Source organism: Cervus elaphus, chromosome 17 (genome assembly GCF_910594005.1).
Source record: "Cervus elaphus chromosome 17, mCerEla1.1, whole genome shotgun sequence".
NCBI lineage: Eukaryota > Metazoa > Chordata > Mammalia > Artiodactyla > Cervidae > Cervus > Cervus elaphus.
Window position 1 is genome coordinate 26,870,072 of NC_057831.1, and position 24,858 is coordinate 26,894,929.

The 24,858-nt window shown below is 39.6% G+C and overlaps 1 protein-coding gene across 1 annotated transcript; it reads left to right on the forward strand.

Moving 5' to 3' along the window:
• Window positions 1-4,605: 4,605 nt before the first annotated feature.
• On the forward strand, window positions 4,606-19,179 carry LOC122673347 (alcohol dehydrogenase class-3). The gene is made up of 9 exons (XM_043871070.1): window positions 4,606-4,795; window positions 7,326-7,427; window positions 9,015-9,156; window positions 9,669-9,756; window positions 15,142-15,361; window positions 15,511-15,771; window positions 16,515-16,650; window positions 18,601-18,739; window positions 18,884-19,179. The coding sequence occupies exons 1-9, from the start codon at window positions 4,784-4,786 to the stop codon at window positions 18,906-18,908; spliced, it is 1,125 nt and encodes a 374-aa protein (XP_043727005.1). The 5' UTR covers window positions 4,606-4,783; the 3' UTR covers window positions 18,909-19,179.
• The last annotated feature ends 5,679 nt before the right edge of the window (window positions 19,180-24,858 follow it).

A 24,858-nucleotide genomic window follows, 5' to 3' on the forward strand; every position in this document is an offset into this window, starting at 1 on the left:
TGAAATTAAAAGACACTTGTTCCTTGGAAGAAAAGTTATGCCCAACCTAGACAGCATATTAAAAAGCAGAGACATTACTTTGTCAACAAAGGTCCATCTAGTCAAGGCTATGGTTTTTCTATTAGTTACATATGTATGTGAGAGTTGGACTATAAAGAAAGCTGAGCGCAGAAGAATTGATGCTTTTGAACTGTGGTGTCCGAGAAGACTCTTGAGAGTCCCTTGGACTGCAAGGAGATCCAACCAGTCCATCCTAAGGAGATCAGTCCTGGGTGTTCACTGGAAGGACTGATGTTGAAGCTGAAACTCCAATACTTTGGCCACCTGATGCGAAGAGCTGACTCATTTGAAAAGACCCTGATGCTGGGAAATATTGAGAGCGGGAGGAGAAGGGGACGACAGAGGATGAGATGGTTGGATGGCATCACCGACTTAAAGGACATGAGTTTGGGTAAACTCCAGGAGTTGGTGATGGACAGGGAGGCCTGGCGTGCTGCGGTTCATGGGGTCGCAAAGAATTGGACACAACTGAGTGACTGAACTGAACTGTTAATGAAATGAATTACATTAGTTGATTTTCAAATGTTGAACAAAGCTGCATACCAGAGATAAATCCCACTTGATGGTGCCATTTAAGGCTTTTTTTTTTTTTAATTAATTACTGGATTCAATATGATAATATTTTGCTAAGGATTTTTACATGTAGGTTCATGAGAGATATTGGTCTCTAGTTTTCTTTTCTTGTAATGGCTATGTCTGGTTTGGGTATTAGGGTAATGTCAGCTTCACAGAATGAATTAGTAAGTATCTATCTTCCTCTGTGTGTATCTCTCTTTGGAAAAGACTATAGACAATTGGTATACTTTCTTTCTTAAATAGTTGGTAGAATTCACCAGTGAACCCCTCTGAGCCTGGTGCTGTTTGGAAAGGTTATTAATTATTGATTTGATTTCTTTAAGATATAGGCCTAGCCAAATGTTCTATTTCTTCTTGTGTGAGTTTTGGACAGATTGCCTTTCAAGGAATTGGCCATTTAATCTAGGTTATAAAATTTGTGGGCATAGAGTTATTCATAGTATTATTTATTATCCTATGGATGTCCATAGAGATCATGATGTCCCTTTTTGTTTCTGAAATTGGTAATTTGTGTGCCTCCCTTTCATTCTTTTTATAAATTTAATGTTTTGACTGTGCCATGCAGCTTGCAGGATCTTGATTCTCCAACCAGGGATTGAACCCGGAATCATAGTAGTGAAAAGTGCTGAGTTTTAACCACTGGACTGCCAGTGAACTCCCCTCTACTCTAAATTTTATTATTTCTTTTCTTCTGCTTACTTTGGATTTAATGTGATCTTTTTACTTTCCTAAGATAGAAGGTTAAATGATTAATTTTAGATCTTTCTTCTTTTCCAATACCTGCATTCAATGTCATAAATTTTCCCACAAGCACTGCTTTCACTACATTCCACAAATTTTAAGTTGTGTTTTCATTTTCATTAAGTTCAAAATATTTTTTAATTCCTCTTAAGAGTTCTTCTTTGACCCATGTGTTATTTAGAAGTGTATGGTTTAATCTCATGTATTTGTAGATTTTCTAGCTATTTTTAATTCCATTGTGGTCAGAGAACATGCTTTGCAAGATTTTTATTCTTTTAAACTTATTAAGATGTGTTTTATGGCCCAGAAGGTAGTTTATCTCAGTGAATGTTCCATGTGATAGAAGAAAATGTAGTCTGCTGTTGTTGAATGAAATAGTCCACTGCTGTCAATTATGTCCAGGTGATTGATGGTGCTGTTGAGTTCAACCATGTCCTAATTTTCTACCTGCTGGATCTATCCATTTCTGATAGAGGGATGTTGAAGCCTCCAACTGTACTAGTGGATTTATATATTTCTCCTTAAAGTTCTATCAGTTTTTGCCTCATGTACTATGAAGCTCTGTTGTTAGACACATACACATTAAGGATTGTTATGCCTTCTTGGACAACTGACCTCTTGATCATGCAACACCTCTCTTTATACCTCATATTTATTGCTTTGAATCTGCCATCTGAAATTAATATAGCTATTCTAACTTTACTTCCAGTTGTATTAGCTTACCTTTCTCCATCCTTTTAATTTATAGGTACCTCTCTATTTAAAGTGGGTTTTTGGGGGAATTCACTGGCAATCCAATGGTTACAACTCCATGCTTTCACTGCTGAGGGACCAGGTTCAATTCTTGTTCAGGGAACTAAGATCCCACACTTTGTGCAGCATGGCCAAAAGAAATTTTTTTAATTTAAAAAACTAAAGCAGACTTTTAAAATACAACATATATTTGATACTTGTTTTTAGATTCACAATGACAATTTCTATCTTTTAATTGGTGCATTTAGACCATGGACATTTTAAATGATTATTGATACAGTGAGATTACTATCTATTGTATTTGTTACTGTTTTCCATTAATATTGGTCACCCTTCTTTGTTACCATTTTTGCCTTCTCTTCCTTTTTGGTGTCAACCCAATACATGATTTCATTTCCCCTTCTTTCTTAGTATATCAATTGTACTTTAAAAAAAAAAATTAGTGTTTGCCCTAGAATTTGCAATATATATTTATTACAACTAATCCAAGTTCACTTTCAAATAGCACTATACTGCCTCACTGGCAGTACTAACACCTTACAAAAACAATATAATCCTCTCTCTAATCCCTTGTGTCATTGCGGTCATCCATTTCAGTTATACATACTTATAATCATGAAGTATTTTTTCTATTATTTTTAATAATACTGTTTTGAATATTTTTATTTTGAATGAAACTGTTATCTATGTTCTCTGCTAAATCAATAAAGAAAAATAAAAGTTTTTATTTTACTATCACTTATTCACTCCCTATTGCCCTTATTTGGATGAGTTTCACTTTCCTTCTCTCTGATGAATTTCTTTTAACATTTCTTGCAAGGCATGTCTTCCGGTAACAAATTTCATCAATGTTTATATAAGAAAGTCTTTATCTCTCATTCACTTCTAAAGGATAAAGTTACAGAACACAGAATTTTAGATTGGAAGGTTTTTTTCTCAACACATATGTTTCATTCCACTATATTTTTGCTTAGATGATTTCTGAGGGGAAACTGGATGTAATTTTTACCTTTGCTCCTCTTTTCATAAGATGTTTTCTTTCCTTCTGGCTTCTTTCAAGATTTTTTTTCCTTTGATTTTCTGTAGTTTGAATATATTATGCCTAAGTGTATTTTTGTTTGTTTGGTTTTGTTTTGTCTTTTGGCATTAGGCTCCCTGGTGTTCCCTGAGCTTCTTTAATCTGTGGTTCAGTATTTAACATTGACTTGAGGAACTTCTCAAGTCTTGAGTTTACCAGAAGCCATCCTGATTCACAATCTAGAAGTTGTCTCTATATAAATAAAAGTTAAAGCCACGGTAAAGATAAGTGGGTGACGTGAAACATGTTGGACATACTGTGAGAGCACCAACACTTAAGGTGCATACTGAGAAGGAGCCATTAAAAAAGAGAGAGAGAGCAGCGAGAAGAGAGTGGTCTGTCCAATAAAGCCATTCTAATAAAATTCAGCATCCCTAACAGAGTTTAAAAGTAAACTAGGAAATAATCCATCCTCCTTCTCTCCATACTCTGCTCCAATCTAAAAACATATCAACTGCATCCATGTCCCAGAGATTTTTTCACTGCCCCCTTCTCCTCGCATAGTTCTCTCCCCATGTCCTATGAACCACCACTATAAATCCTACTCACCCTTCAGCAGCAGCTGGACTAGGAGCCTGGAGTAAACTGAAGAATTTTGCCCACCATCCAGTTCTACAAGGCCTGCGTTATTAGCCACAGCAATCACTGACCCGCAGTACACACTGAGAGGAATTCCGGGAAAAGATCAAGAGGCACTCTGTGCTCTGGCAAAATAGGCGAAACAGGCCCTTAGATAGTTGGAAATATTTCAAGAGAAACATTTTTAGAACCTAGATTCTCACATCCTCCCATATTTAGAAAAAACACAAAACTCATTTATATATCTGTTCCTCAGGACTAGCAATAATCCTCCAGGAGATGTACTTGATTTCAACTTCGCACCCCAAAATCACACGCATTCTAGACTTCCCCCACCTTTTCAGAATAGCTCTTCAGGGATATCTGAGAGGCTGTCTCCAGGCCACAGTCCTCAGTAAGGCACTGAAGAAACTCAACTCACAGGTCTTCCTTTGTGCTATTATTTTTTTCCCCAAGTTGACACTGGGACTTTTCCCAATAAGCCCCCGTTTGGGGGGTGCCCTTTATCCTTCTCAAAGCTCAGCTGATGGAGACTCTCCTGCAGAGCTGTATCTCACTCATTTTGAGCCATTTCAAGACGTGCCCTCAAGGTGTGTAGAAGGTGCAGTCCTCTTACGGTTTCTCACGTACTTCCAGTGAAATTCCTGGTTCCTCGCCCTCTACATCTCTCCTTTATAAGCTTTATCTACGCTGCGTGGGCTACAGTTACACGGGGAAACCCTCATCTGACATATTTTACAGATTGTTTTACGTTGCTCACTGAGCGTCCGCCGCCGCTTTCCAGCCTACTGGAAACCCCAACTTCTCGCGAGACCACCTGGTATCAACTAGCGCTCCGGCCTCGCCAGGCCTCAAGCCCCACCCGCCACGTTCCAGCCCCCGCAACTCCCGCCTCCACGCTCGCCCCGGCGCAGGCGGACGCATGCCCCGCCCACACCCGCGACCCTGCAGGGCTGTTTCCAGTCGTCTGCTTCACGCTGACTGCAGTCTGAGGAAATGGTGAACCAGGTATAATCGGCTGTTACGCAGGCTGAGTCCAAGGAAGGAAGGGAGGGAGGGAAAGCATGGAGCTGAATCTGGCCGCTGGCTTGAAGGGAGTGGGGGGCGCGCGGGGCTTGGCCCGGAGCCTGACTCTGGCTGGTGGAGCTGAAACGCGGCCTTGGAGAGCTAGCTGCTCGGCGGGGAGGGAGGGAGGAAACTTTGTTTCGGCTCCTTTCGTGGGCGCGTTCTGCTGCTTCGGGGGCAGCCGAAGCGGGATGGGGGTGGGGAGAACCCAAGAGTGGGGGCGGGGTGGGATCGGTATCCTGGTATTTGGGAGGTGGTTTAAGAGTCCCCGCGCTTTGCGTACATAAAGTTACATCACTTGCTGTGGATTATACTTACAGGTAGCAAAGCTGCAGCCGGAGCCCGTGCTCCTAACCCCTAGGTTGTGTTTCACCATAGTGGTTCCTAATTGAGCTATTACTCTGCCTCCAAGGACTGTACTTTTGGAAGGCTCCGTAACGTTTTGGAGCACCTGGGCACCAGAGCTTTATACACACCCTACTTTAATCCTTTGTAACACCTATGCAAGATAGTACCCCATTTTAGATAAAAAAAACTTGAGAGTTACAGGTTAGTCGCGATTAGTGGTCACACTAAGGATAGTGATCCGGGGTTGCACCCTGTGCAACAGGCTATTAAAAGTTCCTGAAATACACATTAGCCGGTAAAGGCAGAAATATGCGAGTAACAGGATTAATCTAACGTCGCTGTTTGTTTTAATGCTTTACAAAGTTAATAAATGTTCTTGAAAGATTTGAACTTGAATAGAAATGATAAAGTCCAAACGATCTTTAAGATTTAACAAGTTGGCAGCTGTTTTTCCTGTGATAGTTGAGAGGTTGAAGCAGGGCAGTCGCCTGCGGATTTAGAGTGAGGCTTTGTTTTGTTTAGAATTGTTATTGAAAGGAAAACGTTAAACTTTCAGATATGCTTTAAAAGGGGGGAGGAGGGATTTAAAGCTTAGATTATGAATGAATTATTTATTCTTGTTGCTTCAGATCTCTAGAATATGATTTCATTGTTAGTATTTTGAATTTTACTTTTGGAGTTTGGGATTTATGGTACATTGAGGTGAAAAAAGTTTCTAATGCAGCGTATAAATTTTTATCAGCATTTAATATCTACATTTTAATTTTAAAAGTGATTATTTCCAGCCTCATAAGTTTATGCAAGCCGCTCATCCTTCTGCATAGTTCAGCTCTTTTCCTCCACTCTTTGTTCTCTTGCTACTAATGGCTACTAACTTATTTCTGCAAAGCTGCACCTTGTCAAGGACTGTATCAGGGCCTTCATTTTCATATCCACAGCTCACAATCATTCTATATGTAGATATTTTATCTTTATGTCACTATTCCTCATCTTTCATCCCAGTTAAAAGTGACACTTCCCCAAACCCACCAACCAAACTTACACTGTTACACTCTTTCTCCACATTTTGCATTTTAAAGCACTTTGTGCCTCTCCCTTTAAATCACACATTTTGTAATTATTGGCTTTCAAGTCTACTATAAACTCAGCATGACCTTTATTCCATAAACATGTTTCATAATCATTCTGTGAACTAATCAAAACCTTCCTCATTATACTTGATTCTCTGGTAAAGGAGAAGTATACCAACTGTAATCTCTAAAGTGCACTATACTATAGAAATACAATATGAGTCATGTATATAATTTGAATTTTTCTATTAGCCACATTAAAATGGCAGTAAGTTGGATTAAACTTTAACCCAGTATATTCAAAATACCATCTCAACATGTAATCAGTATTTTTTTAATAATGAGTCTTCAAAACCTGTGATTATTTTACAGGTACAGCTTATCTCAGTTCAAACTGACCATTCAGGTGCTCAAGAGCTACATGTGACAGGTGGCTACTGCATTGCAGAGCACAATTGAAAGGGATAGATGCAGTTGTTTTTTAGATTCCCCATTCTGATTCTCTTCCTTTTACCGCTTCCCGCTGTGCAGTTTTACAGTAAACCAGTGTTACTTACACCAGGCTGAGCAAAAAAATTTCATAGGGCACATCTTAAGCATTCAGCACCCTTGGGCCCTATACCAGACTACTGAATCAGATTCTCTTGGAACCTGTTTTCTTAACCTTCTGCTTATGCGTTGTAGAGGGTGATTAAATATTTGATGAATGAAATTTTTTTTTGGTCATGCAGCTTGCAGGGATCTGAGTTTTCCCCTCCCTCGCCCCCACCACCAGGAACCCAGGCCCCATCAGTGAAAGTGCTGAGTCCTAACCACTGGACTACCAGGGAATTCCCGAATGAAACTTCCACATGTGATCATCTCAATGAAAGTTTTTTAATGAGTACTATTTATATAAAGTATAAACACATGCCAGGCAATTCTCAATATCACTTGGAGTTGTGTCATTGTGAATCTGTGATATACTTTCTAAGATTAGCATTCATCATCTTCTGAATTAAGTAGCTGTGATTAGTTCAGGAAGATAAACATCTTGCTCTGTTTTCCCATTGCAGGTTATCAAGTGCAAGGCTGCAGTTGCCTGGGAGGCTGGGAAGCCTCTCTCTATAGAGGAGGTAGAGGTGGCACCCCCAAAGGCTCATGAAGTTCGAATTAAGGTAATGAAACATCTAAGGCACTGGAAGAGAAGGCCTACAATTAGGTCTCTGGGTAGCTGAGTCCTCTGAGGTCTTCGGAGGAGAAATCCCCAAGGACAGTGTCAAGGAGGAGGGCCTGAGAGTCATCCAGCCTTGGAATCCCAGCTCTCGGTCCATCCCTCTCACCTCTGCAGTGCTCTCTCCTCTTTTTAGCTTTGGTGTTGCACTGAACAGCCTCCATGGATCAATGGATGAGTGCAATTGATCTTCTGTAGCCTGGGTTTAGGGTGACTTTATAGGATGTTCCCCTTTCTGCTGATCCCATAACTTAAGATGTACTCTTTAAGATTCTTTGGATTATTGGAAGAAACTTCAAATAAGATTTGGGAACAGGTTCCTAACTGACTGGATCAACAAGCAAGTGAAGCAGGCTTGCTTAGAGAGCTTTAAAATGTGCTGACCATTGCAGACAAGTCCAAGGTTCAGGGGATTCATTATTCCAGCACCTCTTAATCTCTGCTGTGTCAGAGAAAGTGAAGTTATCCCTGGAGAGAAGCATATTGCACAAGGCAGCCAGCCTGATACCCTGGCGTTCTACTCTGTACTTGTGATGTAAAATCAGTGCTTTAAAGTAATGACCATTGAGTAAAATGAACCTTCTAGAAAAAAATAACCATTTTTTGCTGTGAATTGAAGTATCCTTCCCCCATCCCACCTCCAGTTCTCATGCTTCCAGGGATCACATTTAACAAGTCGAGAAGCCAGGGCCAAATAACTTTTCAGATTCTTTTAACCCAGGCCCAGGAATCTGAAATCTTTATAGAAATCAACCTGATTGTGATTTTGCTACTAAAGAAAAAGTTGATCCTGAATGTGCTAATATGAACTGTACAAGGCTACTGGTCTTCCCTGGGAAACTGCTAACAAACAGCTAAGAATGTTACATTGTAAACGGGTTTAAATGTGAGAAGCAGAAAAATGGACACTCTCAAGACTTTTCCTTTCTGTGCTTTTGGCAGTTTGAAAAGAAAAGAGATACTTGAAAGCCAGAAAAATTGGGATAAAGGGCTTATTTGAGCAGAAATTCTGTGTGGCTGCTAAAGAGGGAGTTGGTTCCAGTAAAGGCTCTTGAGTTTTGCCACAGACCAAGCAAGCTGGCATATGTCTTTTTAGAAACCTCATTCCCCAACAGTTAGGAGGAGGCCAGCAGTAAGATGGGCTCTACCTGCTTTTGCACACAGGTGGTGTTCCGCTCCACACCCGCAGAAAGCACCATACCCATAACATGCCCTGGTTTACCTTCTCCTGCTAACATGTATTGAAAAGGAGAATAGATACACTATGTTTCATTGCCTATAAATGTACCATTATGTTTATGTACCACTAAGAAAATGCTGCCAGTTCCAATTGTTAAGATGCCATCGGTGATAAGCACGTGCTGATTTTAGAGAGGTTAAAATATGAAAGAAATTAAAAAAAAAAAATATGAAAGAAATGTATCTTCTAATCAATAAAATATGCTGTTAAGTAAAAATGTCTCTCCTTTGACCTATGTGTCACTCTGAATTGCATGTGCATACACTTAGACGCTATTTAATATCCTGTTAGATTATTGCCACTGCAGTCTGCCACACTGATGCCTATACACTGAGTGGGGCTGATCCTGAAGGGAATTATCCAGTGATCTTGGGACATGAAGGTGCTGGAATTGTGGAGAGTGTTGGTGAAGGAGTTACTAAGCTGAAGGCAGGTAAGGAGGGTATTTTAACCACTTATTTTACAGTTTTGGCTTATTTTTATAGGAAATTATATTTCTAATAAACTATACATTGTTTATTTGTGAATAAGTTACTGCCTAAGTTGTCAACATTGATTTTATTCCTCATCTGGAAAACACAAATATTTGAGAGCTTTTTCCTTTCTGATTATGAGACTGCCACTTATCTGACATGGTTTTTGCCCAATTAAGCAAGAATTTTTGAAGATGCATCAAGTCAGTTTAATGAAGCACATGACCTCCTTGTTCTCCACTTACTGTTTTAAAAGTTTCATTTAGATAAAAATTTGAAGCTTGTTTTTTTTTTTTCCCCCCTGCACAGTCGGGCAGTGTCTGAATGATATGTAGGTAAAGTTTTAGGCCTTAAAGTTGTTAACCTGCAAAGCTGTGTGAGTTGACAAGAATGGGAATTTGTAGGGGCTGAGGTATTTGTTTAGAATCAGGTGCTACCAACTCAGGATAGTGTCCTTGCATTTGTTTTCTAGGTGATACTGTCATCCCACTTTACATCCCCCAGTGTGGAGAATGCAAATTTTGTCTGAATCCTAAAACAAACCTTTGCCAGAAGATAAGGTTAGTATTTTTTTATTTTATTCTTAATACAAGAGGTAATATTAGTCATGATAAGTAATTATGTGGCAATTTATACAGAGCATTCTACGTGCATTATTTCATTCTGTCTTTATGACAACCTGTCATTATCACTGGTATCACTGTATTTTCATAGATGAGAAAATTTAGACTTGGAAATTAAGTGGTGTGCTCAGCATCATCAGCTGTTAGGAGAGAGAAAGCAATTTTCTGAACCCATTCTCTTTCCATAAAACTAGGCTAAATTTGCCAAAATAGGTAGTAAGGAGGGACATGGCTATGAAATTGAATGAAGGCATTTTTATGAGCCATTTTATTGTCCATGAAACCAAAGTAATAAAACTTAGCTCATAAGGTTTTGGGAAGACTCCAAGAGATAACATAACCCTTTGACAAAGAAAAGGTGGTTATTTTATTGTAGCAAGGTAACACATTTAAAGAACTTCTTTGAGGCATTTAAGATCTTGTGTCTGTTTTCCCCCTTTGCCCCTTTTTTGTCACTGAAGTAGAACATACATATAATGAATTAAAGTGTACAAATACTAAGTGTACAGCTCCATGAATTTTTATGCCTGTACACACCTAATAGTTATAACCTTCACTCAGATCAAGATAGAAAACCCTTCCAGCTGCCCACAAAGTTCTTCATGTCCCTTACAAGTCAACACCTCCCTCCCTCAAAGGTAACCACTATTGTTATTTTTCACTGTAAAACTTCATATAGACAGAATTATGCAGTATGTGCTCTTTTGCCTGGTTTCTTTCATTCATAATGTCTGTTGAGGTGGCCACACTGCTGTATTCCTCTGATTCTCTTTTGTTTCATTCCAAATGTCTCTGTTTACCCTTTCTCCTGTTCATGGACATTTACATTGCTCCCCAGTTTGACCCTGCTATGGTTAGTGCCACTCGGAGCATCCATTTGTGTCTCTTGATGGATATCTTGATGGACATTTATGCAACTTTCTCTTGGGTATTTCCCTAGGATTGAAGTTGCTGAGTCATGGGATATACTCCCACCCAGCAGTATTTGGGAGATCTGTTTGTTTTTGCATTGTTTTCTAAAGCCATTGACAAAATTAGTTTCTTTTTTTGGAAAACAAAATTGCATTTATTTTATCACATAAACACAGTTATAAAACTAGAACCGAGAAAATAAAACTATAATCATTATGAAAGGGAATTCCAAACACTATCTGAAAGACTTCTGAAATACCAAGTAGAGTAATGGTTATAGGCTTTTTTGTGGCTGCAAGCTTTTAGAAGGACAAGTTCTTTCAAAGCTTAGAATATATCCCATATCACCTTTTGTTCGTGAGCCTCTTCTGAGAGCAGAGCAGTTTCTGACAATGAGAGCTAAGTAAATTTAACTTGCTCTCATAAAGACATAAAGGTTATTGGGGTAGAGCTTTGTCACATGTTTGTTTCTGGTCGTATTTCTGTTTCTCTCAAAGGAAATGTTCTTGAATCCACAGGCAGTTGACTTTTTCTTCATCTATATATATTTTATTTATTCATATATATTCCAAAGGGTTTATGCAAGAGTGTACATCAAGTTCTAGTGTTTATTTTTATTAAAAGTAACATATATTAAGCACTCTGTGCCAGGCACAGTGCTAATGCTTATATAACCTCTCATTTGATTTTAGCAATTTCTAAGAAAGATGGTTTCTCTGATTTTCTAATGACAAAATGAAGGCATAGAAGTTAATTCACTTGACAAGGGCCACGTGGGATTTGAACACAAGTGTGTGTGACCCTCTAGAACTAACACCAAAAAAAGATGTCCTTTTCATTATAGGGGACTGGGATGCAAAAGTAGGGAATCAAATACCTGGAGTAACAGGCAAGTTTGGCCTTGGAGTACAGCATGAAACAGTCAGCAAAAACAAGATTGGGAGCTGACTGTGGCACCGACCATGAACTCCTTATTGCCAAATTCAGGCTTAAATTGAAGAAAGTACAGAAAACCACTAGACCATTCAGATATGACCTAAATCAAATCCCTTTATGATTATACAGGGCAAGTGAGAAATAGATTCAAGGGATTAGATCTCATAGGGTACCTGAAAAACTATAGACATAGGTTCGTGACACTGTACAGGAGACAGGGATCAAGACCATCCCCAAGGAAAAGAAATGCAAAAAGGCAAAATGTTGTCTGAGGAGGCCTTACAAATAGCTGTGAATAGAAGAGAAGCGAAAACCAAAGGAGAAAAGGAAAGAAATATATACCATATATATATATGGTATATATATACTATTTGAATGCAGAGTTCCAAGGAATAGCAAGGAGAAATAACAAAGCCTTCCTCAGTGATCAGTGCAAAGAAATACAAGAAAACAATAGAATGGGAAAGACTAGAGATCTCTTCAAGAAAATCAGAGATATCAAGGAAACATTTCATGCAAAGATGGGCTCAGTAAAGGACAGAAATGGTATGGACCTAATAGAAGCAGAAGACATTAAGAAGAGGTGGCAAGAATACAGAGAACTATACAAAACAGATCTTCACAACTCAGATAATCATGATGGTGTGATCACTCACCTAGAGCCAGACATCCTGGAATGTGAAGTCAAGTGGGCCTTGGGAAGCATCACTACGAACAAAGCTAGTGGAGATGATGGAATTCCAGTTGAGCTGTTTCAAATTCTAAAGGTGATGCTGTGAAAGTGCTGCACTCAATATGCCAGCAAATTTGGAAAACTCAGCAGTGGCCACAGGACTGGAAAAGGTCAGTTTTCATTCCAATCCCAAAGAAAGGCAATCCAAAAGAATGCTCAAACTACCACACAATTGCAGTCATCTTACACGCTAGTAAAGTAATATTCAAAATTCTCCAAGCCAGGCTTCAACAGTCTCTGAACCATGAACTTCCAGATGTTTTAGAAAGGGCAGAGGAACCAGAGATCAAATTGCCAACATCCGCTAGATCATCAAAAAAGCAAGAGAGTTCCAGAAAAACATCTACTTCTGCTTTATTGACTATGCCAAAGCCTTTGACTGTGTGGATCACAACAAACTGTGGAAAATTCTGAAAGAGATGGGAATACCAGACCACCTGACCTGCCTCTTGAGAAATCTGTATGCAGGTCAAGAAGCAACAGTTAGAACTGGCCATGGAACAACAGACTGGTTCCAAATAGGAAAAGGAGTACATCAAGGCTGTATATTGTCACCCTGCTTATTTAACTTATATGCAGAGTATATCATGAGAAACGCTGGGCTGGAGGAAGCACAAGCTGGAATCAAGACTGCCGGGAGAAATATCAATAACCTCAGATATGCAGATGACACCATTCTTATGGCAGAAAGTGAAGAAGAACTAAAGAACCTCTTGATGAAAGTGAAAGAGGAGAGTGAAAAAGTTGGCTTAAAGCTCAACATTCAGAAAACTAAGATCATGGCATCTGGTCCCATTACTTCATGGCAAATAGATGGGGAAACAGTGGCTGACTTTATTTTGCTGGGCTCCAAAATCACTGCAGATGGTGACTGCAGCCATGAAATTAAAAGACGCTTGCTCCTTGGAAGAAAAGTTATAACCAACCTAGACAGCATATTAAGAAGCAGAGACATTACTTTGCCAACAGAGGTCCGTCTAGTCAAGGCTATGGTTTTTCCAGTAATGATGTATGGATGTGAGAGTTGGACTATGAAGAAAGGTGAGCACCGAAGAATTGATGGCTTTGAACAGTGGTGGTGAAGAAGACTGTTGAGAGTCCCTTGGACTGCAAAAAGATCCAACCAGTCCATTCTAAAGGAAATCAGTCCTAATATTCATTGGAAGGACTGATGCTGAAGGTGAAACTCCAATATTTGGGCCACCTGATGCGAAGAACTGACTCATTTGAAAAGACCCTGATGCTGGGAAAGATTGAAAGCAGGAGAAGAAGGGGATGACAGAGGATGAGATGGTTGGATGGCATCACCGACTCAATGGACATGAGTTTGAGTAATCTCCGGGAGTTGTTGATGGCCAGGGAGGCCTGGCGTGTTACAGTCCATGGGGTCTCAAAGAGTTGGACACGACTGAGCGACTGAACTGATTGACTGTGTCTGCCTTTAGGGCCCATATTCCTAAGCAAGATGTTACATCAACCATTTAGAATATAAAAAATAATTTTGAAACCGTTGCAAGAGAGAAGATAACTTGAATCCATGGAGACTATTACACTTTTGAAATAGGCCTCCTAAGAAATCTGAATTAACCAGTTTGGACATCTGCTTTTATCTGCTGATATAGTTCAGTCACTCAGTCGTGTCCAACTCTTTGCGACCCCATGAACCACAGCACACCAGGCCTCCCTGTCCATCACCAACTCCCGGAGTCCACCCAAACCCATGTCCATCGAGTCGGTGATGCCATCCAACCATCTTATCCTCTGTCATCCCCTTCTCCTCCTGCCCTCAATCCTTCCCAGCATCAGGGTCTTTTCCAGTGAGTCAGCTCTTCACATCAGGTGGCCAAAGTATTGGAGTTTCAGCTTCAACATCAGTCCTTCCAGTGAACACCCAGGACTGATCTCCTTTAGGATGGACTGGTTGGATCTCCTTGCAGTTCAAGGGACTCTCAAGAGTCTCCAACACCACAGTTCAAAAGCATCAATTCTTCTGTGCTCAGCTTTCTTTATAGTCTAACTCTCACATCCATACATGACCACTGGAAAAATCATAGCCTTGACTAGAGGGACCTTTGTTGACAAAGTAATGTCTCTGCCTTTTTTTTTTTTTTCCCACTTATTTTTATTAGTTGAAGGTTAATTACTTTACAATACTGGAGTGGTTTTTGCCATACATCGACATGAATCAGCCACAGGCCACATGTGTTCCCCATTCAGAACCCCCCTCCCACCTTCCTCCCCATCCCACCCCCTAGGGTCATCCCATTGCACCAGCCCTGAGCACGCTGTCTCATGCATGGAACCTGGACTGGCAATCCGCTTCACATATGATAATATACACGTTTCAACGCTACCCTCTCAAATCATCCCACCCTCGCCTTCTCCCACAGAGTCCAAAAGACTGTTCTTTACTGTGTCTCTGTGTAAGACACACACTTACCTGTGTCTCTTTTGCTGTCTCGCATATAGGGTCACATGATGGAATTTTTAAAATCATTTCATGTGATCCATAAGTTGTACCTGTTAAAATTATTTCAGTACTCTTGACAGGTAATCTGGAAGGATATTGAATGTTGGAAGAGATTAGTAAGATTATAATTCTTTTAAAAGTTTTCCTAATCAGGCATTGGTGAAAGGTGCTAAATTGATTAATAAATACATTAGAAATTAAGAGTTTTGGTCTTAGCACAGTCTTCTATTTACTGGTCATCATTTTAAAACATTGATTTCTTTTTCTTTAGAGTCACTCAAGGAAAAGGATTAATGCCAGATGGCACTAGCAGATTTACTTGTAAAGGAAAGACAATTTTACATTACATGGGAACCAGCACGTTTTCTGAATACACAGTTGTGGCTGACATTTCTGTTGCTAAAATTGATCCTTTAGCACCTCTGGATAAAGTATGCCTTCTGGGTTGTGGCATTTCAACTGGTTATGGTGCTGCTTTGAACACTGCCAAGGTAAGTGTTGGCCTGGGTTTTAGCTTCCACCTTCTCACTTCATACGGCAAAGCTTTGCTGAAATAGTGAACTTGGCCCAACCTGTAAGAAACCTGATGATTTCGCTGACTCTTGTGAATGAGGACCTTATAGGCTGTCTTTAATGTCAGGTGGAGCCCGGCTCTACGTGTGCTATCTTTGGCCTGGGAGGAGTTGGACTGGCAGTTATCATGGGCTGTAAGGTGGCCGGTGCAACCCGGATCATTGGTGTGGACATCAATAAGGACAAATTCACAAGAGCCAAGGAGTTTGGGGCCTCTGAGTGTATTAACCCCCAGGACTTCAGTAAACCGATCCAGGAAGTGCTCATTGATATGACTGATGGGGGAGTCGACTATTCCTTTGAGTGTATTGGTAATGTGCAAGTCATGGTGAGTATGCCTGGTTTCATTCCGCGTGCTTGTGTGTGTATATAACTGCCTTTTTAAATGTAATTTCCTTTATTAAGATAAAAAGTTGAGTTCTTTTGCAAAGGAGAAGTCTTAAATTCTCGGATAAGAATGGTTGCTGAAATAAGGGGAAAATAACTACTGAACTATACAAGGGAAAGATGAAGGAAAATGTTTCTTTACCTTTCAGTCTATGCTAAATCTTAAAGTGCATTTCATTAAATGAAAAGGCAAAATGATGCAGTTAGAGAGAACATGGGTTTCGGAATTAGATATATATCTACATAGTAACTCAGTAACCTTGAGCAACTAGTTAACTTCTTTAAATCTGTTTCCTCAAGTGTAAAATGCAGATAGTAATCAGGTATAGGTATTGTAGGCATGTACTTGACAGAGTAGACACTCAGCAGGATTATTACTGTTACTTCTCTGCTGCTGCCTTTATTATGGTCTTTAGAATTTCATGCTAAGACTTAACTTTTTAAAGTCGACAACAAATAAAAGCTTTAAATTCTTTCAATTTGTGTTAATATTTAGCCAAGTTAGCAAATTCTTTTAAAAGTACCTGTTAAAATTGTTCAATAAAATTAAACGACTTAATAAACACTTTGATCATTTTGTTGCCATTTTTCTAAAGAAACTCTGTACCACTACTCTCCCCTAGAAGTTTCTGGGGAAGTAGATATTCTTAGCAAAATGCACTGACTTCTGTGGTTTGCCTGCAGAGAGCCGCGCTGGAGGCCTGCCACAAAGGCTGGGGCACCAGCGTGGTAGTGGGAGTAGCTGCCTCTGGTGAAGAAATCGCCACTCGTCCATTCCAGCTAGTCACGGGCCGCACGTGGAAAGGCACTGCCTTTGGAGGTAATTTGATAGATGAGGACATTGTCTTCTGTTATTTTCTTCAGCAGAATTGTAATCCCAATGAGGACTAACACTGGGGACTGGGGAGGTGCTCAGCTTCTTCTGAAACACAAGGCTACTTTTTATACACTGAAAAAAAAAACTAATATTCCATTAATGAAATAGCTGGGACTAGGTCAGAAGCTGGATACAGGATAAACCAGGCCAGCCACCTTGTGTCATCTGGTAGACTTATATAAGTTAATGGCATTTTTTTACTCATTTTCCCAGAGAGTGCAGTGATCCCTGGATGTGATCATGCTTCTCTCTAAACAGTGCTGATTTCAGCAGTAACCAGTCTGAATAAAACATTAAGTTGGAGCCTTATAACAAAATGGAAAAGCTGCCAGACTGATCATTTTTCCCTTGAGTGATCCTCAGAGTATGTGATTACTTGGGGTTGCCAACTACCAGGAGAGTGCTAAGAAACAGTTTCTATCTTTCTTAGGGTCGCTCAGCGAGGGAAGAGAAGAGACATCAAAACATGTTTATATATCCCAACTATTGTGAATGAAGTAAATCTTAAATTTTTAATAGATTTTAAAAAATATATTTATATCCTTACCATTCTCCTAAGGAAAAAGTATTACATAGCATGACTTTCAAATGAAACAATCTGCATCTAACAAAGTGTCTTATTCCCTGCCTCATTATCATGCCACACTTTTTTTTTTCCAAGGCCAGAAGATTGGGAAAGTATGAAAAATGAGGGGTTTGGCCAAAGTTTTCCTTCTTTATACTACACAGTTTGTCAAGGAAAATGTCAAGCTGACTAAACCCTTTCCAAAGCCCTAGACACTAGTATGCCCCACTTGAGTGTATTAGAACAGACTTGTAGAGCCACACATGCAGCTCAGGGGCATCCGCTGAGGGTCCAAAGGTATATTTGAGAATGTTCTAAAAATGTCTGGGAGACTGAGCCACGGGGGTTGGAAGTCACTTCTAACTGAAGCCTCACCCAAGCACATGCTTGTTGGGAAATAAGCTGGAGTCCTGGGGCCCTGTGGGTGTTGCTAACACATGACTCACAATGTAAATAGAAGTTTTGATGTAGGGAATAGCGTTGGCTGTAGTTGTCTCAGTTACCAGGAGATTTAAATGGGGGGGGGGGGGGGGGGGGGGGGGCGCGGAGCATCAGTTTGGAATGAAAAGGTCATCTGTCGAGGATGTAAGGAGGGAGATTTGGAAAAGGGTCAGAAAGATTCCCTGGAGAAGGAAATGGCAACCCACTCCAGTATTCTTGCCTGGAGAACCCCATGAACAGAGGAGCCTGGTGGGCAGCAGTCCATGGGTTCACAGAGTTGGACACAACTGAAGCAACTTAGCACACACACACAAAGGAAGCTTGAAATATAGTTCAAAAAAACCCTAGTTTAAAAGATGTGAAAGCTTATTTGTACATTTACTGCTTCTTTTAATACAAGTGAAAAGTTGAAGGATCTGGCTTTGTTTAAAATCTTAACATATACGTAAAGATCTTCTACTTTGCTTTTCGGCTCACAGTTTTTTTATTCTGAGATGTTATCCTTATTGTTGAAATTAAAAGCATAGAAATAGTCATGTATCACATCAATTTTTTTCTTCCTTGAATTTCATGATTATAGAAATTTTACTCTTATGGACTTAAGCTTGTTTTGAGACTTCTAGAGTTCTGTCCTGTATAGTTTTAAAATCTCTATTAAGATTTAATGAGATTTTAGTAAATCTTAACGCAGAAAAAGTGCTCAAAAGGCATCTGCTTTTTTAGCTATAAAGATGTGTATTAAATTCTTCCTCCTCTCTAGGTTGATTTTGAAGTTTTTCATTCCTCTTAAATTCATTCTTTTAGATGTCTTTGTCACCTACTAAGTAATAAGCATACTATAGAGATTTGTTGGAAAAAGTAATGAATAGATATATGATTTCCTTTAGGATGGAAGAGTGTAGAAAGTGTCCCAAAGTTGGTGTCTGAATATATGTCCAAAAAGATAAAAGTTGATGAGTTTGTGACTCACAGTCTGCCTTTTGACCAAATTAATGAAGCCTTTGATCTGATGCATGCAGGAAAGAGGTAAGCTTTCTCTTTAGCTGTGTAGTATAGACTGTGGTAATGATTTGGGGCTTATGGAGGGAGAAATATTTAAAAAAAAAAAAAAAAAGTTTTAGTGGTGTTAAATGATTCTGAACCTTTGTTTATTGTTTTCTTCTCTTACAGTATCCGAACTGTTGTAAAGCTTTAAGTTCAAAAGAGGAGAATTTTTCCATCCTTGTAACTAAGTCTTGGGGTGTGATTGGAGCAGCCACACAAGCAGAAAGGAGCTCTTTCAAGTTCACAGCTTCTTAGATCTTCACTAACATACTCTAAGCAATAATGTTTGTGGGTAAATTCCTACATGTCTAATCAAGGATAAGGCTAATACTGTCATAAATCTGTTTTCTGGTCTCTTCTTCACGTAAATGATTGCTAGCTCATTAAGGAATATTTCTAACGTAATAAAAGGAATGCCTGTATATGTGTGGGAGTTGTCAGCTGTTTTATGCTGAATTCATTCTCATGATTCCTCTGTTATCTTCATTCTTTAAAGGGAAGATGAAGGAGGCAAGGCAGTGGTGAGTGTATGCCGCTGTCTTCACAGTCGCTGGTAACTTTCTTGTAACTTTTAAGGATCTCAGACCCATTATTAAAGAACAGATTTTTCCAGTCAACCAAAATCTGCTCCGGTGAGATTACCTTTTTTTTTTTTTTGGCTGCACTGGGTCTTAGTTACTGCACCAGCTCTCTCTAGTGGTGGTGCACAGACTTCTTATTGTGGTGGCTTCTCTTGTTGCAGAGCACAGGCTTAAGGGTGCGTGGGCTCAGGATTTGCAACACGTAGGCTGTATAGAGTGTACGGGCTTAGTTGCCCCAAGGCATGTGGAATCTTCCTGGACCAGGGATAGAACCTGTGTCCCCTGCATTGGCAGGTGGATTCTTAACCACTGGACCACCAGGGATGTTGAAGGTTATCTTCTTAAGGGCAGGTACCATGCATTGTTCAAACTTAGATTCCCAGTTCCTAGTATGGCATCTGGCCCATACAGAGCACTAGAATTCATCACTGAAACTACTTTGAAGTAGGTAGTTTTCTGTTGTTGATCACTCTGTGAACTTATTTCAAGTATATGGAAAACACTTACATACTGAATATCCAAACCGAAGCACTTATTTTGTCAAATCTTAACATTTTTACTCCTCCAGACCACACTGCCTTTCCTCTCCTGTGGTGCAGTCAGCATCCAGAATCTGGTGTTGATCACTGTCACCCGGGTCGCCATCCTTTCACTATACCAATCTGTAAACTCCCCAGTCTTCAGTGTTGTCATAGCTCTAAACCTGATGCTGTCTGACTCTGCAGCCTTTTCACTCATTGCTGTGTGATTAATCTCTGCTGTATATGATGCTCCCATTCATTTAGTATGTGCAGTAGTATTCAGCTATGTGAACGACCATCACTTATCTGTCTCCAACTGATGGCATATAGTTGTTCCCCAAATTGTTTCTGTATTGCTAACAACACTGGTGGAACATCCTTGTACATCGTGCTCAGTGTCAGTCACGTAGGATGCGTATCACAGGATAACATTTAAACCTTACTAGAAATTGTCAAATTGCTCTTCAAAGTGGTTGGAAATTTTTATAAATCACCTGTGTATGAAATGACTTTAATTTGCATTTCCCTTAATTACTGAAGTCTTTCATTCTTTTGGTCATTTGTTGTTGTTTTTTTTTTTTTTTTTCTTCTTCTGAGCTTTATTAGGTCCTGAAAGCAGGTACCATGGGTTTTTACTGGGTTTGAGTCCCAGACATGTAGGTTCAAGTCCCGTTCGAGTCCCAAGCAGGGTTTTGGTTGAGTTCGAGTTCCAATCTGAAGTAAATGGTTTCAGTACCTTTACTCATCAACTCTCGGAAAAGACAGATTATGTGTGTCAAAGTGAAAAAAGAAATCTAAGTGTGTTGACAACATTCTTCTCCCCTCCCCTCTAACCTGAAGATTCTCTGCTTGTTCCTTGCCTGCCAGGCTTGGGGATAAAGAGTGTAGGTGCCAAAGAAACCCAGGTAGAGGATGGATCTGTTTCTGTAGAAGGCACATAAAGGAAAATCCAGGAAAGGGGGGGTTGAAAGGAAATAAATACATCAAGCATGAGAAGGTATTTGTCTTTCTCTGACTACCTTAGATTATATTCCATTAAAAGTTATTAGAAGACAATGGCTATATTTCCCTGTGCTGTGCAAAAATATCTGAAATCGTGCAGCTCTGATTGGGACTTGACTTCAGTCATTTAGTTGAGATCACACACCCACAGGTCTCAGGACTTAATGTAGCTCAGGTTCTTTTTTCTTTTTTTAATTGATTAAACTTTTTTTTATTTTGCATTGTGGTATAGCCGGTTAACAACATTGTGAGTTTCAGGTGAAGTTCAGATGCTTGATGTCTTTTTGCAAAAAGAACACACTGAGAGACAAAGTGATAGATAAGAAAAGGGTTTATCTAGAGAGTAGCTCATCCCCAGACAAGGTGTGGGCCATCTCAGGTGAAAGCCCCTGTATTTCCTTTTTTGTAAGGTATCTCTTTACATCCTTTGCCCATTTTTCTATTGGATCAATTCATTTTTTCTGAGTAATTTTTAAGACTTCTTTATTGTAGATGCCAATCCTTTGTAAGTTTCATGTTTTCAATGTATTTTTAAATTTTTATTTTAGTATGGTCAAACCTATCAGTGTTTTCCTGGTGCTGTTGTTAAGTAGCATTTAGGCTTCTTTACCTTGAGCAGAATAAAGAAGCAAACAAAAATGGTGCATAGTCTTAACATCCCGGTAATCCATTAACACGTACAAGAGTTAGAACATTCAAATAGTAGAGAAAATTACATGAGAAAGAAAAGTTAAATTTCCCTCTCTCCCCCCAAATGGTGACCACGGTAAGTTTATGTATCGTCCCAGAAGTTTCTATGAATGAAATAACATGTATACATATACTTTAAATTTATACAAATGAATACTAATTAACACTGTTCTGTGCCTTTTTTTCCCCACATTATAACATATCTTAAGACTGTTTTCATATCAGGACATCGATATACACATCTTTGGTTGAATTGAAAGCGTGTGCTTTTTCTTGTTTTAATTCTGATTGATGTGGCTTAATTGCTCCCAGAATGAAAATAGAAAATGGCAGTTATGGTCAGGGCTTCTTTTTGGATCTTTGGTGCATTTGAAGGACAAGGCAGTATAATCTAGCTTCTCTCATTTTACCTAGAGGGCTAGAGACTCAGTAGGGGCCCAAAGGGCTCCAATCTATTGTCCTGTGTAAACTGGAAGAAGAGGAAATTAAAACTAGCTCCTACCCCAGCTGTAAGATACGTATTTTAATCTGGTTTGTTTTAGCTCAGCCTTCCAGGAACAAAGTATATTTTACTGCCTTAAGCAACTGCAGTAACAAAGAACATATGAGGGTAATAATGGAGAAGTGCTACTAATTCTTTTAAAAGATTCTTCCAGTGTAATACATGAGTTACACATGAATGAGAATGGCGACATTTTATGTTCACCAATATGAGAAGGTAAAGCAATTTTAAGATAGTAAAACAGCTGGCCAATTAGGAAGCTTACTTTTCATTTCTGTTACAGTGACGTGTACGTAGTCTTGAGCCAGCTAACTCAGTTTAACAGGTGTGAGCATTTCCTGAATGAAAGCACAGTTGCCTCTTTGAGGGAACCAGTATCACCATGAAGATTCTTGGATCATGGGACTATAGGTTTAAAGTATTTCTTTTAAGATCCTTTCAATGCATCCTCTTGGATGGCACCTAGGCTGTATATTGTGGAACAAAATAATTTTTGGAAGAACATAGACAACACAGGGCTAAAAAACAGTCACTGTGCACGTGAGCAGATCTGTCCTGGCTGTTCACCAGGACAGAATTCTGCCACCTTAGAAGTGTTACTGGGAATTTTTTGAAGTTATGTTTAAACTGCTTTATTGAATAAATGGTATATAAGTGTAACACAAATGGCTAATCTCCACTGTGTATTTTATGAAAGTGAAAAATATTTTTAAGGATCTAAAATTTTACAATACTACCAACCTTTAACAGCTTTTTGTTTCTCATTGAAAATTTTCACATACTTGGCATTTTTCAAATCTTGCCAGCTTTTCCATTTTCAGCATGTTGGGCTATTTTGCTTTCTATTTAACCCACCTAGTGATGTTCACTATAAAAAATAGGGCATAAAATATATAGGCATGTCTGACTTGGAACAAGTTCTTTATTACGTGCACAGGGGACTAATATAAAGTAGAATGTGTGGAATGATGAGGTTTTTGAGGTGAGGGGACAAAGTGCATTATATCCAAATTTTCTAACAGTGGAGCCAGTTAATGTGTACAACTTAAAAATGGCTATACATAATGCTACTTCCATTTCTCTCATTTCAAAGCAAAAGTAAATGTAGCTGGTGATTCTCAAATGTTTTGTTGACCTGGGGAAAAGGGAGCATATTTGACATGTGCAGAATGCTTCACAACATCTTCTGCTTGGCTGCCAGTTTCCCAAGTAGGCTGATGATCAAAGCCTTCCAATAACCGACAGTTCTTTGGCCTTAGAGATACTGTGTGACCCAGGAAAAACGACCTACTCAACCAATTTTGTTTCCATTAAGATGCAAGGTCCGATTCTTTGTCAGCAAATACCCTTTAGAAAAAATACACCACAAGCCGTATTTGGAAAACATTTAAGTATATTTAAACAGTTACTCAAATAAGAAGTGCATAGAACTATAACAAGAAAATCATATCTTTAAAGAAACAATTTATGAAGTGAACTGGCACAGTCAACCAGTACATACAAAGTCCTCCATTATACAGATTTCTTTTGGTGGAACTTTATAAGAACAAAGCGGCTGGGATGGGCTTTTTACTTTGGGGGGGGGGGGGGTGGGCAGGGAATGGGCTTTTAAAGCACACAGGTTTTTATCAAGCCGGCCATCGTAACAGAATTCACTGAGGAGCTAATAGGCACATGCTCCCTTCAGGAAGAGTTCTGATTCACCACCAAACTACCCCGACTCCAGACAGGGGCTGAAATAGTCCTGATGACCAAGAATCAGATCTAGATGAAACAGTGGAAATTTGCTTTCAAATACCTGTTGCTCTTTTTTCCAAATCTACATCTTAATATTAACAGTTCTTATCCTTGTCTATTTTGTTTCCTCAGAACCACCCAGGGCTCAGATGTACTGATAAAGTTTGAAAAAATTCTACTCTAAGTTTTCTGTTGACCTCTGACCCAAGTACTGAAATAAAGTGAATTTGATTTTAGTCAGGTTATATATAGAATGAAACAGTTGCTAAGTTCTGTGTCATTGCACAAATAGGATACCTCCTTAGAGACAGAACTTTTTCCTAGCCATGCAAATAGTTTAAAAAAATTAGAGAACTCAGCCCTGGTGTCCTGCTTGTTGCTCTTGTGATCTTCTGACTGCTGCTGCTAAGTCGTTTCAGTCGTGTCCGACTCTGTGTGACCCCACAGACGGCAGCCCACCGGGCTCCCCCGTCCCTGGGATTCTCCAGGCAAGAACAATGGAGTGGGTTGCCATTTCCTTCCCCAATGCATGAAAGTGAAAAGCGAAAGTGAAGTCGCTCAGTTGTGTCTGACTCTTCACGACCCCATGGACTGCAGCCTACCAGGCTCCTCCGTCCATGGGATTTTCCAGGCAAGAGTACTGGAGTGGGGTGCCATTGCCTCCTCCGGATCTTCTGACACCACAGTGCAAATGTGCCTACAAGTGTGTGGGAGTAAACACGGCATGTGTTTGTTGTTGGAAGTGGAATGAGGAGGCTGGAGTACTAGTAAAAGGGCCAAGCACCCAGGAGCTAGAAACAGTTATAAAAGCTCTGCAACAGTAAAAAGGCTGGACATGCACAAGAAAAATTATTTAAAATACCTTGAACTCTTAACATAAGTGGTAAGTGAAAATCTTTCCTGGAAGCCCTTCTTGAGTGCTCCACGTAAACTGACTTTTGGCACATTCTTTGGCAATATTGACACATATTTTAATATAATCACAGAATTACCAGAGCTGTCTGTATGACAGCTCTGCTGTTGCTCACTTAAGTCCCCAGAATGAAAAGCAGGTTGCCAAGGCCACCT

Bases quoted from the DNA above. Each gene is read 5' to 3' on its own strand.
- LOC122673347 (XM_043871070.1), top strand. The intron at 15,362-15,510 runs GTAAGTGTTGGC...CTTTAATGTCAG, and splicing joins CTGCTTTGAACACTGCCAAG to GTGGAGCCCGGCTCTACGTG. The intron at 16,651-18,600 runs GTAATTTGATAG...GATTTCCTTTAG, and splicing joins GAAAGGCACTGCCTTTGGAG to GATGGAAGAGTGTAGAAAGT.